At 35.6% G+C, this 21,297-nt stretch overlaps 1 protein-coding gene across 1 annotated transcript in view; it reads left to right on the top strand.

Moving 5' to 3' along the window:
• Nucleotides 1–4,715, top strand: part of wnt3a (wingless-type MMTV integration site family, member 3A) — a 51,927-nt gene extending 47,212 nt beyond the window's left edge. Inside the window, exon 4 of the mRNA XM_006634180.3 lies at nt 436–4,715. Within this exon, the coding sequence (XP_006634243.2) occupies nt 436–915 (480 nt within the window). The 3' untranslated portion in view covers nt 916–4,715. The remainder of the gene's footprint in view (nt 1–435) is intronic.
• Nucleotides 4,716–21,297: the final 16,582 nt, after the last annotated feature.

Below are 21,297 nucleotides of genomic sequence, written 5' to 3'. Positions count from 1 at the left end.
ACTGGTAGGTTAATTGGCTTCTGGCTAAATTAGCCCTGGTGTGGGTGCGTGCATGTCTGTATCTGTGTGTGTCCAGCAATTGACCGGCATTGCTGTCAAGGGTGTATTTTGCCATGCACCCATTGCTTCCTGTGGCCCTAAATTGAATACAGTGGTTAGAAAACTAATGGATTGTATACCTGATCAAAATGGACAAACGTCTGTTATTGAGTATATAACATTTGTTCATGGTGATTCAATAATATCAGAATGTGGCGGATCTCTGCAAAGGAAGAGCACCATAAAGGAACTAGTGGGACAGAAGCTAGGCATTAGTGTTGCATAGGAAAGGCCATAGTTCAATAGCAGTTGACATGGCAAAAATGTCAGCATGAAACAATGAAGAATTTGGTTTCCACACACCTATTCTCATCTGTTGGGTTCTTCTTTTTTCAGTCTATCAATGATCATTTGCACCTGAAGTGTAAGTGCCATGGGCTCTCGGGCAGCTGTGAGGTGAAAACCTGCTGGTGGTCTCAGCCAGATTTCCGTGTGATCGGGGACTACCTGAAGGACAAGTACGACAGTGCATCAGAGATGGTCGTGGAGAAGCATCGGGAATCCAGGGGCTGGGTGGAGACACTTAGACCCAAGTACACCTTCTTCAAGCCACCCACTGAGCGTGACTTGGTTTACTATGAGAGCTCCCCCAACTTCTGCGAACCCAACACGGAAACAGGATCATTTGGCACCCGGGATCGGATCTGCAATGTCACATCCCATGGCATCGACGGATGTGACCTGCTGTGCTGTGGGCGAGGCCACAACACAAGAACTGAGAAACGGAAAGAGAAATGCCATTGTATTTTCCACTGGTGCTGCTATGTGAGCTGTCAAGAGTGTGTCCGCATCTATGATGTTCACACCTGTAAATAACGAGCCTAAGAACAGCTCCTATATCTGGTCACACTTTTACCCCTGAGAAAAAATAAACACAAACAGATAGCCGCAAGTTTGAGACTGAGGTGCTCATCGATGTCTCTCTGGGCAAAGGTTTGGTTTAATGCAGCCAGAGAACAGTTTCCTCAGTGGCTTACTCATTGAAACCCTGCTATTAGGATGCTTCGTCATGATGTCCATCAAAGGAAACTAACCAACATACAAGATGGCTCTTAATTTCTGCAAAGGTTATGGATGTTCAGCTTTGCTTAAAGTTGGCGTCCATGGCTCTCAGAGGCTCTGAACTGAAAGCCCAATGGCATTATATTCTTGCGAACTGATAAGCCTAGTACCCATGAGGATGTTGAGTTTACTCTCTAAATTGCAGGAAAGGAACTGTAAAGGATCTAGGAGATTTTTTTATGGATTTTCAGAGAGACATTGAATGGGTCGGCAGGAAATATGTCTCACGCTCCTGAAATGTCCAACAATTATCACAAAAAGCTGTTTCTGTGACATGTTCCATTGAGCATTCCAATGTGGCACTGCCTTAGGAAGCATCTAAGTCATTGTTCAAGTCAAAGCGTAACAATGCTTGGCCTACAATTGTGAAAATGTAAATGTTTTCTTTGTACAAGTCTTCCCTTTTGGTAAAAATACAGCAAGGTCCAATATAATCTTTGACAGTTTCTGGGAACATGCTTCTAGTTTTCAAAGTGCATTGAGGTTAGTTATTTATCCTTAAAAATATGCCCATTCCTTGTACATAATTAAACGAGGTCAGACTTCCTCAGAATGCAGAGGTCAGCTTTCGATATCTTTTGTGCAAGATAAATTATGTGCTTGTACTTTCAAGGACTAACTACTATTACTATTTCTTGCTCAAAATTAGTTAGAAACTGTAGGTAGGTAATTCCATATTCGAGCCACAACAACTCACCAGACCAGATTTTATCCTTGTTTTTCCATGGCGTTAAGCGAACAGAGAGCACAAGACTCCCCCCATGGGCCTACCATCAGCAAACACTGGTTCCCATTCACACTGCTGGGTGGACTGGAGCAATAGGGGTAAAGAACCTCTTTCAAGGTACATCAGCTGTGTCTGCAACAGGGACTTTAACTCATAGCACACCACTAATGAGTGCAGAGACTTACCCACTACACTATGCTTCCCCACTAGAAACTATTGAGATAAAATATATCTACAGTATAAGTGTTCCTGATTTGCATCATTTTTCTTTTGAACTTAGTGATCTTAAATGTTCTTGAGTTTGATTGTTGAGTTTAGTTTAAAGTCATGAATGAATATTGGTTTGTATTAAACATAGTGTTAACCAGTTACTAACCATTGGGTAAGATTTTTCCACTTTGCTACAGTCAAACAACCGCATTAACACAATGTACTTGAACAAATCAGGACTACAATGGTAAAAACACAAGTGGAACAAAAGTCCATGATTGGTGAATGAAACAGTTGTTTATTGTAAATTGTTCTAAATCCTATTCAAGTTCAGTTAGTGCAAGAAATGGTTGTATCTTTTAAATCTTTACTGCTAATTACATGGGTGGTTATTAATAAGAGGCGTTAGCCTGACAATTGATATATTTCAGAAACTGAATCAAATTATGAATATAAGTGAGCAGTGATGACTTGACAATGACAATGATTCAACAGGAACCTGCTTTAATGTACTATTGTTACTCTGGAAAAGTTAAAAATCTTGCTAGCAGTCAAAAATGTAATCAATAAGTCCTTTTGCCTGGGCAGATTATTGACTTGAATTTATGCCTGGATATTGCACAACTATGACATGCATTTTATCCCATTATTATGCAAGGGAAACACATGAGTCAAGAATCAGAAAACGTGAGTAATTGGGAATATTTACAATTTGCTTTAATTCATAACTGCATTTAAACTGTCTCTCCATGATCTTATTTTTGTAATGAAATAGAGCACTGCACGGTTAAAACCGACTCTGGAATTCATATTTCCAAAGATGTTTGTTGCAATAGAAAATTTACTCTGTGGTACCTGAAAAAAAAAACAATTTAATTTATGACATAGTTCAATGGAACTTGAAGTATGAAAGTCTAATGTTGTGAATATATTCTTAAGGTGTATACATTTATTTCTGTGCCATTTGTTTCTTTTTAACCACAACATGAACAGAGACGTCTTCCCTTATATTTACCTGCTCTACTCTTGCAAATCCTGGCATAATTGTAGAGATGGAAAAAGAAGTTGCCAAATATGGTTGTTTGAACTTAATTCCGAGCATTCCAGTGATGAACTATTGTAAAACACACTGCATTGGGCCCATTCCTATAGCTCATAAATAGTCATACACTACCTGACCAGACATGCCATCGTGCAGACCAGAAAAGCTATATTTCCCAGAAAACAAAATGACAAGCATAAATTCAGATATCTTCCACTTTAATGCTGCTATCCAGCCATTGCTATACATTATAAAACTATATTTTCTTTCTATGAAAGAAATTGTGTAGAAATAGTTTTGAGCAAAATGAAATGATGTGAAGTTTTGTACTAATTCAGTTTTCATATATAATGTGTATATGTTAACCAGATAGACATATTTTAAAAGTGTTGCCTGTTTGTGACAGTATGATGGTAATGGTTCTAAACTGGAGGCAGTTCACGAGGTTATGATTTAATGCGTGATTCTGTCTGTAAACAGTATTGACAAGTTCAAACAAGGTAGAACGTTGCTTTCATTTATACCAATTTATTCAAATTTTCTGTCAGCAAATATTTTAAGAACATTATAAATCTGATTTTCAATGCCTTCCAGCTCTCAATGCTGTATGTATAATCCTGTCCGAAATTCACAATTCACATTCAGATATAAAAAAGATCTAATACTCCCAAATAAAAAAAAATACTGCGAGATTATTGTGCTATGTAACAGGTTATTTTTTTGTTCTGTCAAACATCAGTCATTTAAAAGTACTTTTTAATATCTGTACATCTTTGTGCCTGTGGTGGCTTCACATCACAAGCAGATGCATTGATTGCTCATTTTGTCTCAGTCATGTGGGCTTGGTTGTTTAAATTAAACAAGACCTATCCACTTTTTTGCACATTCCATAGGACAAAATTATGAACATCAGATCTTTGGAACTATACTGAGACTCAGATTTCAGTAATGAGCTCCAGATCAGAATATTTGCAATGGCAGGTATTTGCAGTCCTTTTCGCATCACTAGTTATGATTCATCCAATGTGTCACAACAGCAAGCAACACTTTTAATTTTAAAAACTACTGTACTACATTTAAGTTTGTAGTCTATTTTATACTTTTTTTTTTGTTTGTTTCCTTTTGAAAAATATTCTGCATGTCTTAAAATCCAAAGTTTTGTACAAACTAGTTTGTGGCTTTTTTTGAATTTCTAAAGTCTGATGTTTTTTATGATTATTTATTTTACAAGAAATGTATATATTAGTAAGAGTATATATTTGCAGAAAGAATAACTTGTTGGGACAGTGTTGTTACTTTTCCACTGTAACGGTTACCTCAATGTCTGTTTTTCACTGATGGCACACTTGTTATGACGTGTGTCCTACTGTCTGTACTAGGCTAATAGATGTTAACTTTATAATAACAAATTAAAAAAACACTTTGTGTAATGCTTGTTTTTTTTTCTTTTTTAAATACACACATGCTACACTAATGATCCAGTGTAAAGTTAATCACATTACCAACAGTTAACATGATGGCATACCATCTCGAAAATAATAAAGTGCATTAAAATATCTGTATACAATCGTAACTTATTTCCAAACATCAAAATAAACTTTTGCATAGTATTTGTTGTGGATGAATAGCTGTGTGTCTGTGCAATTTTTATTTTATGCTAAACAAACACTAATATTTAAAGGGAATACTGTCAAAATACGGCATATAGTAGTTAATTGTCATTGTTTAAAACAAAATATGTTGTATTGTACTACTCAATGCATGGCAGTATAGTTCTGGGATAGGTGTTTTATTATAAAAGCCTTTATTAATATCAGTTGAAGCTTGTCTAATATCAAAGTACATCTAACAGAGTGGAGCTCAGAATCATCTACATTTAACAAAACAGGGCTTAGATTCACCCCTGAATGTAACTGGGGGATGCTGAACTGTGGGTGTGTTCTACTCACTGGGATGTGTAGAAGATACAGTATCTCATACTAAAGACCTCATTATCAGGCTTATTTTATGCACTTTCACCCAGTCAAAACTCAGCAACACTTTTATTGTTCAGTTATGTTAAAAAGCACTGAAATGTGAATCATCACTCTAGTTAAATGTTTTCTTGCAAACAGCAGATACCACAAATTGATCATTAGATTAAATGCAGCTGTCTTCATGTCTCCTGATAAAGTTGCTGTTTATACATGCAAGACAAGTGGAAATCATGCTGAACTGATGACACATCTCAAGGCATACAGCACTCTGGGCTTTCGCCAGCTAAGCCGCGTCTCCACAGGTAGGTTTTCCGCTCTGGTTATAATGACATACAGAGCAGTCCATGAGCTGGCTCAGCCACACTTGCTGCTCAGGAAGCAGTGCTGTGGTGAATGACTGCAGCTCTAACATCTCTTAAGGAAAGATTTGTGACAATTATGTCAGCGCAGCAGATGTTAAAGTGACAGATGTACTGTCAAATAATACCACACTAATCTGCATCTTTTCAGTCGAACAAAAGGTTGAAGAAATTCAGTGTACATTAAGGAGGACAGACTTGATGTTTGTTTTCAGAAGGAAAGTGTCTTTTGACTGGTGCCAATAAGAGACAGTGCAATGCCAAATTCCTCTCAATACACTCCCATACAGTACTGTACAGCCTCACATGCTCTAATACAGAATGACTTATGATTGATCTCCTCATAGACAACATTTCTTTTCAGAAATGCTTAGATGCTTGCTTGTTGTATGAATGGACACTTCTTTTGATGATTGTGTCTTTTTCTGTTGAGAAAGATAATTAAGAAAATAATTAATTTAGTTTTTTTTTAAGTTAACATAATGCCTTACCATTCAGTGATGTCACTCTCCTCCATCAATAATTAAGTGCATTTTAATTGTCCTTTTTCATTCCTTTTAGCTTTTTTTAATTTAAAACTCATATCATCTAACACCAGAAAACCATCCTTGATGATGAATTTTATGATATGAAAAGTTTTTAACATATACAGTAGAATCCATGCAACTTCTTTTTTGAGTAAAATAATTCTGAGATTGAGATGAATGGCCTATATCTGAACACAGAATCTGCAAGAACATTATTCAGAACACTTGCACTTCTTTTCTGTGCCATCAGCCAGTCCAACTGCTAGGATTTGGACAGAGACAATGTAAGATCCGTGTCTTTACATTTATATGGAGTAATAACAGGCATATTTTTGCTTTCAGTATTTTAATATTGGTTTAATTTTCTTTATATAACTTTTATAACTTTTCTTTGAGAAAATGCATGTCTTCTTGCTAGCAGAAACAGTAGAATTACACTGGTGGTATCTATGATATTACAGCCTTGGTAAGCCTTGCTTTCTGTCAAAAGAGAACTGTGTAAATAGCCACAAAGATATTTGTAAAAAGTTTTTTTCCAAAGTTTAGTCTACTCTTTAAGTACATTTGTTAATCATAAAAGCTCCTATGGCAATTCAGTTCCTCAACTGATGTTGTACTGAACCATAGCTCAGCAATAGGGTTGAATACCTCCTGTCAGCATCCTCTTCACTTAAACTAACTGCTCCCACAACTTCTAAGGAACCTGAAGTAATTGGGTATCAAAGCAAACTAATTTTCAATTAATAAACAGAGAATACTGTTTTAGGATAAACAAAATTAAAGAGCAATAAGTAATAAGCAATAAGAAAAATAGAAGAATATGGACACATATTCTTGTAAGGGTCTTTCTTTAAGAAAACAAATTTACCCCAGGGTGTACATTTATTTATTATTTATTTAAAAATAAAGTGCAGCTTTTATTGGGATTGTGTTTGGAGATTAATCTGATCTATTGCTGCTTTGATGATCCAATTATTGCAAATAAGGGGAGAAGGAGCTGATCACATAGTTCAAAGACTTAAAACAGTTCAAAGTATTACAATTTTACTGGACTAGTATGAACATGTAGTAACAATCTTCACAAAGCACACCAGAACATACAGAAGACCATTTCTAACCACACTACAAACAACTTGAGCTTTAAAGAAAGGTTAATACACGTTAAAAGTAAACCACATATCTCATATATCATTATTGTTATTTGCTGAAATCATTTATCTTTCTCATTATCTGTAAAATAGTTTGTCAATGTCCACTCTATCTGTGATAACTTTTAATATTTCATTATTTTTATATTTAAAGGCTGTTACACATTCTTAAGCAAGTTTTTAAAATAAAAATCTGCACATTTAAACTTCCAAAAGAACAATATTTAACATTTTACACACTTTAGGGGGGCATATCATAAGTCATGTGATAGCAGTTACATTATAAGCATTATAATATTTGTTAGTAAATACTATAGAAAAACATTTCATTTTGAAATCGTATAATATGTAGGCAAATAGACCTTACATACAGAGGTACCCTCCTAAAATGTTTATTTCTCACCCAGACTATTTAACAAAATATGTACACAGTGAAACACATTCAAAACAAATTAAAAAACACCACAATATTAATATAATCATAACTAATAATAAGAAATTATGATAGCATTATTATACTTATTAACAGCTTTCAGAATTGGAGTGCTTCAACTGTATACAGACAAAAGACAGAAATATCTCTTCTTATGAATAATAAGGCACAGTTAGTGGTGGAGAATGTCAGTTTGTGACCAGAAACTGATGTGATGTGATGTAACATGTTGACAGACACATGTTGGGAGTGAAAACATCACAAATCTACAAACTGACTACTAAAATTTCATGATTTGGATTAGCTGATTAACATGTTACTTGATGCAGTTGCAGCTTTTTTTAATTATTTGAAATGTGTTAAATTATTCATTTCAAGTTGCCAATGGCCTTCTTTTACATACTTTACTGAGGATTCATGATGAAATTTTCTTAATATCTTTATTTTTCCAACCTCCAATTTGCTTTAGTTTGTCGTTTTTAAAAGTGCAACTTGGTCTTTGAAAGTAATCAGCTCATGGGTTCTCTAGTAAACCATCTTTTTTGGTCTGATCCCAGGATAGCCATGAAGTAGATTAAGCTGTTATCATTCAGTTGACAGTAAGAAAGGGAAGACAGACAACAAATAACAATATCTAGTCATAAAAAATAAAATATGCAAACCTTCAAAATAAGGATGTGCAAAATAAATTTGAAACTTTTAAATACCATGTTTAATGTTCAGGAATATTCTCATATGTAGCTTCAAAGATTAACACTGACAGAGTCCTGATTTATACAAGATTTCATTGCTATTTGATTTGGGAAAAACCTCCAGGCTTAAGTGACTATGATCTTTGTTCTACAGGAAATTGAAATGTTAAAATCGGAATTACTAAAGGAAGGACAATGGACCAAAGATGTAGTAGAATTAAAGACAACGAAATTATCAATATTTTAAGCTATATGATTATTTTTTAATCATCCATTCAACTCAAATGTGTGACAAGATATATCATTATATATCACACCTGAAGAAGGCTCCACAGCAGTAAAATTATGTTTCTCTTCTTCTTTTCAGCATGGAATAAACCTCGACTTGTTCCTTGACAAGATATACAATACTGTAAGTCTGATTCATATACAGAGTGTAACAGTGTAAGCACTGGTATTATTAAAATATATTATTTTAAAAATGACATTTATTGGTAAAGTTCTTCTCCCTGTGTGCTCATGTTTTCTGGTGGTTACCTGAAATGTTCAGTAGATTTTCTTGGTCCTCTGAAGTAAGTGACTGAACCAGTGGATGTCATCCTTTACCAGAAACCAGAAGTAATAAAAAAATGGAGTTGGACAAAATATTTATTTTCTGTTGTTCGCAAGCATATTAAGTGTTTTTTTTTCTTTGCTCAAAATGAGAAGACAGAAGATACACTCTTTCTTCTTTCTGTTTGTAAGTGTGCACTTTCTCAATGTGTCAGTTTTGTGGCGTACCCAGTGAAACAGCTGAAAAATCAGAAAACAGAAGCGTCGGTGTTGTAAGATCCTGTTAATCTCCTGCGGTACCGAGTGGCATGGTGCAGACAGAACCTCCGACCTTTTTATCTCTCTCTGCTTTCGAAGGGCTGTGTGTATTCTGGCTGTTGATGGAGCTGATTAAACGCCATTCGTGGTATCAGAGCTGATGTAAGCTTTTTGAGCTCCACCAGGGATCCGAGTCTTCAGTCAGTCAGAGAGATGAAAGCAAAATAGAGAATCCTTCTGGAGAATATGAAGGAGAAAAAAAGAACCCTCTGTGTTTATGACATCCAGAGGGACTTAATTTAGAACCTGATCTCAAACTGTTATTTTGGTAGTTTGATTGACTGAGCTTCCCCTATCCCCAAATCACACAGATGCACATTGAAATTCATAGGCATGCATCCATACTGATGGAGGCAGAAAAAAAGGGATGATTAGGTTTGTGGCACTCTAACAGACTGTCAGATTAAAGCAAAAAGGAAATGAAAGATATATTTATTTTTGTAAATGAAATGCATTTGAGACTGTTTTTTGTATTTTTTAGTATGCTTCCAAGTGTGGAAAACATGAGCAAAGATATAGGAGTCATAAAAACTGTCAATGTGATCTGGCTTATTGTGACCCCATACAGCAGGACTTTTCTGCCATCTTTTTGCATGGACCTCCCTGTAATTCTTCTATTGTATGATTGGAGTCTAAACTTATATTACTTTACAGACCAACAGGCTGACTGACTACCTCTACCTGTCATGCACACTAAAAGTGAGTTCATTATGAAGTCTGTTACTGATAGATAGCACATCTTCTCTTCTTTCACCCCAATTCAACACTGTTGATCAGCTTCACATTGAGTAGGAAAACCTTTACATTACAGAACATTTTGTAATATTCTGATAAGCTGTTTCATATATATTGCACACATCCATCGCACACACACATCTGTCCTGGAACTGACTAACATCTAAGGAACAATTGAAGAAATGTGCACTGTCAATGTGTTCTCTAACCACAGGCCAGGGGAAAATGAATTGGCCCTGAAAAGGTTGATAATCCCTTGGTTGTTCCTCTGTTTGCAGGCCGGTCATTATTGTACCAGTCTAAATTGTCCACCCCTGCTGATTGTGGAAGGTAGGGTGAATATACAAGACTACCAGAGGGAGGGATGCTAAAAAAGACAGAATTAAAAGAAAATAAAGGATTAAAATTGATAAAAAGAAGGTATTTTGTGCAAAGCTAAATATTATTTTGTTTCCATTGAAAGGGTTAAGAAAACAAAGAAAGAGTTGACTATTTCATCCCCAGTGGAAGCTGGGAATGGTCCACAAGAGGCACAATGCTATCATTCTTACCCCAGGCTCCATTCTCAGTGGATTTTCCACAAAATCTTTAATAATAATTTGATTCTTTTCAGTCCCACGAAGCCAGCTGAGCTCTTTAAGAAACAGTAACAAAAAAAAATTCTCACAGAAAAAAAAAGTAGCAGCGAGAGAGGAGCTTTGGCAGGGGAGCTGAGCTGAAGCAGATTAGGCCTAGGCTGAATAGAACCAGGCAGGGCCTAGTGCGAGGGCTCAGCCTGCACCCCCATTTCTTATTCATCCCAGTACAATGTCACCACCAGAGGCCAGGCCTCAACACTAAATTACACTATTATAAAAAATAGATTGATATACATCCCCTTCGGAGTGGAATTCCTAAACAAATGTTTTGATACTGTAGCCATTCATATGATTTCTTTTCTTTTCATTATGGTCAGCATTCATATTAGGAAATATCAGCTCCTAATTGAGCCACACACAAACTGCCAACAGAACTGGTCCAGACTCCTGGGTGGTTTAGCAAGAATTTAACAGAATTTAACAACAGTTCATATTTCCTCCTGGGGTTTTTCAATCAATGGAAGATGTCCTCTAACAGAATTCATTAGATTTTTTTTTATTGTTCCCATGTTTTAGGAGGTTGCCATTCACAGTCATGGACAAACAGTGGATCACGCTTTGTAACTAAAGATGTGAGAAAATCCCCTTGCATAATTTTGGTTTGATAATGAGAAGTTTAAACATGGGCAGCATTGGTGGTACAGTGCTAAGCACTGCTGTCACACAGCACCAGGGTGCTGTGTTGAATTCAGGACCTGGTTTGGTCAAACAAAGTTAATATAAACCCTATGGGAGGGATCTAGAATTTAAGACTCAAGTAATGATGCTTTAATTTTTTAACTCCTGGAGCAAAATTAAGAGTCACAATTTATTATTGAGACTCAGGTCTAAGTGGTTTAAATCATATTTTTAAAAATACTCAATTCTCTGGAATTTGACCAAGTTAATCTTAACACTGAGTGAGCCATCTTTAATTTAAGTCTAATTTTAGAAAGCTCTATGTGAAATTTGTATGTTCTGATCTAAACCTAGATATCCAGAGTGTATTATTAATTGTACCGAGGTTTGTAGTTTTGGCTCCTTTTTAAAAAAATATGTCATTAACCTGACTTAAAAGCATTGTTACACCACTTACTTTGAAAGGAGTATATAGCTGGCCAAAAGGCACCAGAAATAATAAAAGTCAATCTGAAGAGTTCAGTTCCTGGGGAGCTACATGTGGTGTTTGTATGTTCTTCCTGTGATCACGTGGGTTTTTCTCATTGTGCTTTGGTTTCCTTTCACAGTCTAAAAAACATACAGGTAGGTTATTTTACTTTGGGGAACATTAGCCCTGGTGTGACTGGGCTACGTTTGTGTTTGTATGCAACGGACAGGCGTCCTTTACAGGGCGTACCTCGCTGGTTCCCCTGTGACTCTGTATTGAAAAAAAAACAATTAGAAAATGTATATATAGATGTATGGAATCTTAGATATCTTACTATTTAAAAATGTGGGACCAGTATTTGTTCCCTGCTCCTGTTCTTTGAGCACTTTTTACATCTAGTATTTTCATACCCAATTTAATTCCATATTTAATGGTCATTCAGATTTTTTCATCTGTTTTTGATTTGAGATACAGTATAGTACAGTATTACATCCCATTCAATACAATATACAGTAAATGTAACAGGTCTCAAAGTCAATATTGACAAATGACTGACATGAACTGACATTTGTGTTCTTTGTACATAAATAAAATATATTTAGATCTAATATATCTAGTATATTATTATTCATTCTGGATATTCATTATTGTCATGAGAAAAGTGTGGAATTTAGGCTTTGAAAGGTGTGTATAAAATCTAGCTCCAGTGTAAGACACTGATATTCTTGAACTGGAAAAAAAGATTTAAAACTGCAGGTTGTGTTACTTATGCAAATGTAAATAGAACCTGGCACTGTGCGTCAGTTTTAGAAATTTGATCCCGGAGAATGGTTTCAAGAACTTCAGAATTCACAGAGAAAATTCTATAGCAACCTTCACACCAGTTTACACCAGTCATGCCTGGTGTACCTTTCCTGACCAAGGAACTTTCATATTCTAAATTACAAAGGAGATATAAGGTAAAATAACCAGTAATTTATTTTGCTTTCAATCTTTGTCATCATGTACTGTATGTAAAGTGGCCTTTTTGCATGCAATGCAGTATGTGGATCATTGATCTTTTCACATTTTCTGAATGCCTTTTGTCTACTTCTCTGCTCAATAAAATAAAATAGTTTAATTTTTCTCTCTTTCCATTTCACAAATAGTTTAATTTAAAACAATAAGTATGGTCGAATTCTTTTTCTTTTTGATCATCTAGGCATCTCAAAAAGGAAAGATAATCCAAACTAATTCTTTAAATGGTTTTGCGTGAGAGATTTGCTGAACATTTCCTGTTCAGGTGTCTCTTCTTCTGAGTTGTCTGCTGCTTTGTGATTACTAAGGTTTATGATATGTAGATACACGCCATACATTCTAAATCTTAACACCACATTGCAATCTCTTAGTGATAATGCATGCTTAAACAGGCTTGTCTTCTTTATTAACATCAGTCATGTCTAGTGCTGTTCTTGGTGTTCATCAGGGGAACTACAGTACCACCATAGCCTTATGTACAGTACATCTCAACCACAAGTAAAAGTGTGGTATATGAGAGTTCGAATGCTAAAACATACTCAGATGTACCCCGGTAGATATTAGTGCAGCCATTAAGGGTTGGAGCGGTGGCTCTGTGGCTATTTGTGCCTGTGGCTGGAAGGTTGCTGGTTCAAATCCTGCAGCCAGCAGAGGAATCCTACTCTGTTGGGCCCCTGGGCAAGGCCCTTAACCCCAACTGCTCCACGGGGGCTGTACACTGGCTGACCCTGTACTCTGATCCCAGGCTTCTCTCCCTATCTGTGTGTCTCATGGAGAGCAAGCTGGGGTATAAAAAAAGATAATTCCTAATGCAAGAAATTATAAAGTGATGTTATTATTTAAAAAAAAAATCTAATTAATTTGCTGTGCTGCAGAACTTTCAAGTTAATGCTCATAGTAGCAGTTGACTAGAAATGAATGCTATTTTTTAAGATTTAAAAATAGTCTTTTTTTTCTTAATGGTATTTGCTGAACCACCAGTGCATAGGGTTTAAGGAGAGGTGTGATCTTTGTGAAAAAGATTATTAAAATGAGGCTTGTTAAAAGATGCCCTACATTTGAACTCTGCCATACTCCATTACAAGGTGACAATGAAAGACTCTGGGCTTCACGCATCTCAGTATGCGAAATGGGGAAGAAGTGGGAGGATTGGGGTGTTCCTTTACCCTGAAATACCTCTTCCAACATTGAGGCATTACACGATTCTCCAGCCCCCCTTCCAGTCACCGCCAAATACAACACGATGCACACAGGATGGAGAAAAATGGAGCCCTGCTAGCGACATGTCTCTAACTGAAGGAAATTATCTTGAGCTCGAAACAGAGCCCAATAACCTTTGTCACCCAAGTGAAGTCTGCATTGTTAGCAAGCAGTTAAGAGCTGGACAAGTAGGGCTCTGAAATAAGAGGAGGTGTCGTAGATGTGGGAACTTTGACACTGGCAGGCTCAATTGACATCACCCAATAACCATATAAATAAGAGACAATAGTCCTCATTGCAATCAATCCCCATTCTCCCTCTTTGTGCCTTTAATTTGGGCCTGTTGCAGGAGGAGTAGACCTAGGTGTCTTACAAAGAGAGGCTCCGTGCATTTCAATAAGGTTGCTGCTTAAGAGGGTTTGAAGCCTAATTCAGATGGTCTGGCCTCGAGCCTCTCAGGCAATTGGAACAAAAACAGAAGGCAAGGAGAAAGTCACACTTCTGTTCAAATATGTCTCCCATTTCACTCTCTCAAGGCCTTTGATGTCCAGTGGTGTCTAAGACAATTAAGGCCATATTCATGATACAATTAGTGCAGTGCTGTTTTTTACATTTTTTTTTAAATGGAGAAAGCAAACAGCTAATTCCAAGGGAGAAAAATAACAGGGGACAACTAATGCAGTTTCTGAAGCTCGTGATTTTAAGCCCTTATCTGTTCAGGAGATATTTTGTGAAATGATGGTCTGGTTTAATTTCTTTTTTTAAATATCCAGTACGGTTGTGAAGCTTTGCATGTCCCTTTTTGCAGATGAATAATACAAGCATATTCATTTTCTATACTGTAGCACTTTCTATTTAATTCCAATGCTAGAGATCATAAACAGTGTGAAGCTATTTGAAACTGATGAGAAATCCAAGAGCAATGCAAGAGATGAACATAAAAAATCACTGTGGATGATAGTTAAAACCTTAGCTAAAAACCGTAAAAAATAGAGACTTGCATTAAAGTATCTAAAATTATATCTTTAATTTTGAATTTGGCCACACCTGAAACCACAACAACCTTGGTATATATTGAATTATTTTTAAATTTGATTTTGATATCAAAAAAGGTAATTACTTTTTGTGCTAGGAAAACTAATTAACTTTTAGATCATTCGCTCCAGGCACTATATGATATGTGAAATTATTACTCTACTACTATGTAGTAGGAAATAATATACTTAGTAGATTGATACTTGTAAATAAAATACATCAACATTAAAGACAAAAAAATGTTGGGGCTTCTCTCTGAGGTTAAGAACCTTGTTAAGACTAATGTAACTAGCTGGTTTTCCTCTCTCTGAGCAAAGTGAGGACACTTTACTATCTTCTTCCCCCAAGCTAGGATTGACTGACCCTGTGAGACTTCCTCTCCTCTGGCTATACCTACCAGATTAGGACACAAAAGCAGAGTTATCCTGCAGTAATTTGTTTAAAAAAATCTGTGTTTTAGCATTTGAAAGATGGCTAATTGGGCTATAGTCTTCTTTGAAGACTCCATCTAACGTGTTTGGAAAAAAAAAATCGAGCCTGATGTAGTATATATATCGTTTAAAAGTCTCCTAATATTATTAAATATTGTTTTGGTCTCTTGAATACTCTTAGCTCTCCCCATCTAGGGTAAAAGTGAAGGAATTGCTGTATCTTCAGTGATTCAAACTAATTCAGGAATGATTGAATTTATTTGGAAGAACTTCATATCAGAACTTATGCAAATGGACAGATGACTGAGAAGACACATACAGTAACAACCCAAGGCAGATGAGCAGAATATACCAGTAATGAAACCATCTTTACAAAATGATTTATCTGAAATATTACGAAAGGTCCCTTGAAGATATTTTACAAAGGCAGGTGTACTGAAGTCTTTGAAACTTCAATGAGATGTAAGATGTGCTGTTTACTGAAAAAATGCCATACTGTATGGTATGTTGTATGCTCTTTATGGGGTCTGTAAACTTTACCAAAGCAACACTAATGCTTCAGGGTCTTTATAAGAAAGTGCAATACACTTTGAAATATTAGCACTGCATGATAAACATCCTTGCTAAAAAACAGGTTATAATTTAGATAAAATATTTAAAAAATCATAAAGGGGGATTTCATTCTTATTTTAACTATTTTCACATTCAGCTGTACTTGGAAGTGGAAAATACTCATGCCTTTCTTACATTGAGATATATAAAATAATATATATTTTTTATTTTAAATGTCACTCAATATATTTAAATGATTTCATGAATAGTCATCATGAACATATTATTTCCTGTGACTTTTATTTAGACACAGAAATATTAACACATTAATCAGTACAATACATTAATTCTAAACATTTGTAATAGTTCATTTGCCAACTAAGAGTAAAAGCCTGGAAAAGTATCTTCATGGTGTGGAAATAACTAGCTCCTTATCTTTTCTTTTCTTTCCACATAAATCCCTCTCATTTTCATGCTTCTCAGATAAACCCTCTGACTTTCCACGGTTTCCCTTGATGTCCACCTTTTATCCAGGAATACCTCATAATACAAGGACAACATCTGCTGAAATGTAGGGAGTTATTGCTCACCAAATGATTCCTGCAGTAAAGCACAATGTCTATACATGTTTAAGAATACTGCAACATGATACAAGAAGCAGGCTTTGAAAAATCTTGTAATATTTTAATTGCTTACTGTAGTAATTGCAGTCAATTGAATACAAATCCTAGATAATCCCAACGAGACCACATCACTGTTTGCTTTATGTAATCAATAACTTTACATAATGTTTTATTTTTTAATCCAGACAAAAGGTGTTGCAAAGTCTGTAATATTGTATAAAATGAGTCAACGTTGCATATTAAAATACTATATATAGATGGATTAAAAATCTGCTCATGAAGCTTTACCCTTTTGTAGATTCACCATAAGTAGAGATTATCAGCTTCTGACAACAGGTTTCGATGCTATCACATCCATAGTATTTAACTTTTGAAACCACATTAAAAACCAATGTACGTTCCCATTCTAAACCCATAAACAACCTTTCCAAAGGGTGGATAATTACCAAGTGCTTTATCAAGCAGTACTGTATTTTTTTTGTTTTAGTGCACTACTTGATCCACAGATCCTATTTAGCACCACCTGACTGAAGTGCAAACACTGCAGCTTGTCATTGGAAAACACTAGGCTTTGTTGTTGCCCTTTCAAGTCTTGTTTTTTAATTGCTGTTGTCTATGCATCTCACATTGATATAAAGTCTTTGCAAATGCAGATCAAATTATGATTTATTTCTAGAACAACTAAATCTGAAATGTTCTGTGGCATAAAACGCAAACAGCTTTCTGTATTGTTTTTACAACAAAATCAACAGTCAAAGTAAAGATTTGTTTTCAATTATATTGCTACTAGTTAAAAATACATTTCTTTTTCATGTCATAAGGTGAAAACGTAACTCAATTTGCATCTAGCATGCAAAATTATTTAAGAACATCAGTAAGTTCATGAGGGATTTGTAAATTTTGGCAACTGTTTTCTCGTGTGAACAAACATCTGCAAGGAAGTGAGTTTGGAAATCTCGAAAGTCACCTTTACCTTTAGTGGATGTTTGATAGGAAATGCATGAAACAACTTTAAGATGTGTGAAAGGGAATGCTTGAAGCAATTGTCCCAGTTGCTGGGATGAAGATGTCATGGAATAAACGTGTTGTGAAAGGTTTACAACAGTAGAAGAACAAAGTGGAAGATATCCCAAGGAGAAACCATTAAGGGTAAAGTCACTGATGGAAATGATCAAGTTAATAGTAATCAAGTGCATCGGAAGTGGCCCATAGTTCGTACAATTGAAATGTCACACAAAGTGAAGCCCACACTGTCCACCTTTTCATTTAGCCATATTACAGGGAACCCCCTTGGGGGGTACTCTTTTAAAGCATAATAACCAGACAGGTGAGAAACCTGAGGAAAGCTCAATGAAAGAAGAGAAGCCCTCCTGCTACTGAGCTCTTCTACAAGCAGTGCAGAAACCACCACTCACTCACATCTGTAGAGAGCTGACAGAACACATGTTAGAAACTACTGGAGTTCTCATTCGAGGTGTCGAAATAACCATTTTCAATTTTTCTTCAGACTAGGAAATTTCAGTTTGGACCTCACAGAAAATTAGTTTTATGTCCAATATTTTTGTACTGTATATATCACCTTTAATCTCCAGATATCAGGTCAAATAAAGTGCCCACCAGGTAGCTATAATGTCTGTAAAAAAAACATACTGTAACAATCTTTTGTAAAATATATACTGTATATGAGGTAAAAAAAAAACTCAAAAAGGAGATGAAAAAAGAGTCTTTGTTTTGCAAACCTGCACAAAAATGAGACTTGAGTTTATTTCATTAATGTGCTTTGCTCCTACTAAAAAATCAAGTAGCTAACTCAGCAGCAATGAAGACATAAAAAGAGACACTTCAGTGGAGTTTGTTTGAAGTGCTTGTTCACATTGCTATGGTGAAGGAGGAAATTTGGACTTCTTCCTGCTCACAGAATATACTGATCTAAAGGAGGGAGCAAACTTGGGGTGGCATAAGGATGAGGAATAAAACGGAAGGGAGGGGGGGATGGACCCACTCTTTTTCATGGAGTGAACCAGTAGCACTGCAGCACCAATGACCTGAGTAACAGGGCAAAGAGGCCAATGGTGACTGTACCAGAGTGGTATGCTTTTCATGTTGCCAGACAGGAGGCTATTCAAACAACTTAAAAAAACGAGGGAGAAAATATTAAAATATATAATATAGTTGCTCACAAAAAGTCAATTTAATCTGAGGAAGAAAACAACTAATGTTCTTAATTTAATTCCTCCTTCTACTGAGAGCATACCTAGCAATTGTGCTTTCATGCTTAATATGTACAGTATATGTGACAAGGTTAAAGGTTCTCTCTGTTCTGTTATTAAGGCAAAGTGCCGTGTCAGAAGGGTGAATTTTTCAATGCAGTTCATCTATTGATTTGCTATTAAATGCAGCACATGTAATGTACAGTGTCTAGGAAGTATAAAAGTTAAGGAAAAACAAATTCTGCACATGTAAAACAGTCCCAAAAACAACAACAACAAAAAAATGCAATTTATGACTAAATAACATATGTCAGAATAATATGAATAAAAGAATGAGCTTGTGTCATCACTACATTTGGTATGTTGTTTCTCTTTAAAAACAGAGCTTGTTATGAAAACATTTTTAGGAATATTTTCAAATCATTTTGGAGAAAATTAAGGTGTAGTTCTTATTCTAAGTACCTTTGTATTTTGTGAAATTTCAACCCCGTGATGCCAGCTAGTGTTGTAAATGGCCTATCTTGATTAAATGTAATTTTCCGTTGTGAAGTATAGTGTCAAATAACTATTTTACTTTGTTTCAAGCAAACATTTTTGCATAGTGATTTAAAAAGTCATAAATTTAAAAGAAAGAATATGATATCTGAATAGATCTTAGAGTTTTGTTGTTAATGTTTAATGTATATGTTTGTCATATGTTGTCAGATATTAACTCATGTTTAATAAACAATACTATTTAGCTTCCAACGGTGCATTTAGTTTGGTTGTTCCAATTTTTTCAAAATAATTACTTTTCATTCAGACTAAGTTAAGGCGAAAAGCTATAGCTCCTTTCCCACATTTTGCAAGAATTATAATTTGCGATATATCTGTATTTGCTTTATTATTTAGGGAATTTGGAGATTACAGGGAAGGTCTATAATGTTGGTGGAATTATAGTGGATATTCTAAAAGGCGGTTGAGCACAATTGCACCTTTACCAATAAAAATACTTAAAAAGTGAGTGTGATGCTTTACCTCCATACAAATGAACAACTGCCCACTGACACTTTAAGCAAAGCTCCTTAAAGAACTGAAATAGTACAGCTACCACTGGATTTATTTATTCAGTTTTACATATTCTTGTTCTTTTTCAGTGCTATTGACAACTAAAGTACACAAACTCTGTAAAACATCCTTTAGGAGGCAAGGCAACACAAAAAGACACTTGCACCAGGAGACAATAAATCATCCTATAGGACATGGTTAACTATTGAAGGGTCCTTCAGCTATACAAGCCAAGCTGCCACATTCAGACACAAAGTTCTCATTAAGCCTTGTATTATACATGAGCTGTAAAATTAAACTCCCATAATCCCAGTAATAAGGTGAAAGGTCACAACATGGTTGGGGTCCAGAGGTCTGACACCCCACCCACATCGGTGCTAAGCTTTAGAATGCTAGAGCCCGATTCAGTCTCATACCCAATTAGGAACACAATACTCTTCTTATCACTGAGCCCCACGGAAACTGAAAGACAGCCATGGCAGATGAAACTCGCCCCCGGAAAGGACACGACTCAGCCTTTAGATCCTTGAGAAAGGTCTTTGATTTTATTTTCCCTCTTTGATTGTAACTTGTTTCTCATCATTCTCACCTTTGCTTCTGTGGGCTGGAGAAATGAAAAATGTGTATATGTACATGAGAGGACACTCTGTGGTTGCTCAGCAATATTTAAAAAGAATAACATTGATAATAATATAGATACCACAGTCACAAAGTATGTATATATAAAATGTAAATATATACTGTATAACGTGAATTACTGCAGACTTCTGAATTTCTGACTTGCTTTAAAATACTATCTTCTATCTATACAGGTAAATATATATTATATACATTACTGTATTAAGTGTTATACTATATTTCATGTATTATACAGTATGCTTAGTGTTTAAGATCTCTAGCATTGCATAAATGCGCTTGTAAATTTCATCTGGGCAGTTTCACAAAGCAGGCACATTGGGAGTCTGTGTAGGAGGGATGTGTAGTAGTGGACAGTCAGAGGGAATTTGGTCTCTCATAGATGTGATCACTGTGCACTAGGGTGAAACAGAGCTCTACAGAAATGGAAAGATAATTTGTGACATTCTGAAAGAGCATGTGATTGTTCAATAGCAAAAAATCTTGTTCAAACTATAATCTTCAGAAAGCAAGAATGATTTCATGAGCCGAAGAGTGAACTCTTTAGAGAAATGTACGAATATGAGCCATGAAATCTGGGTCAGACTAATATAAGCCACACACACCTGCTGTAAAAGATGTAAAAATCTTAGAAACAATCAGGAGTTGGTCTGGTCTCAACAGATCTCATTAGCAAAATAAGGCTGGGCCTGATCAGTACTGTCTTGTTCGTGGTGTTGACTGATGTTCAAGTGGTAATTATATAGACAAAGCTTTTTATATGTTGTTTTATGGTGTAGACATCTATTTTTCTATATTTGTTAAAAAATAATCATACTAATACCTTACACTTATATAGGACTTTTCTAGACTCAAAGTGCTTTACAGGTAATGGGACTTCCCTTCAACAGCATCAATGTGCAGCACCCACCTGGATAACAGCTACTGTAGTTAACAGTTCA

This window comes from Lepisosteus oculatus, chromosome 6 (genome assembly GCF_040954835.1).
Source record: "Lepisosteus oculatus isolate fLepOcu1 chromosome 6, fLepOcu1.hap2, whole genome shotgun sequence".
NCBI lineage: Eukaryota > Metazoa > Chordata > Actinopteri > Semionotiformes > Lepisosteidae > Lepisosteus > Lepisosteus oculatus.
Note: the sequence above shows the minus strand (reverse complement) of the source record. Positions and strands in the feature narration are given on the sequence as shown.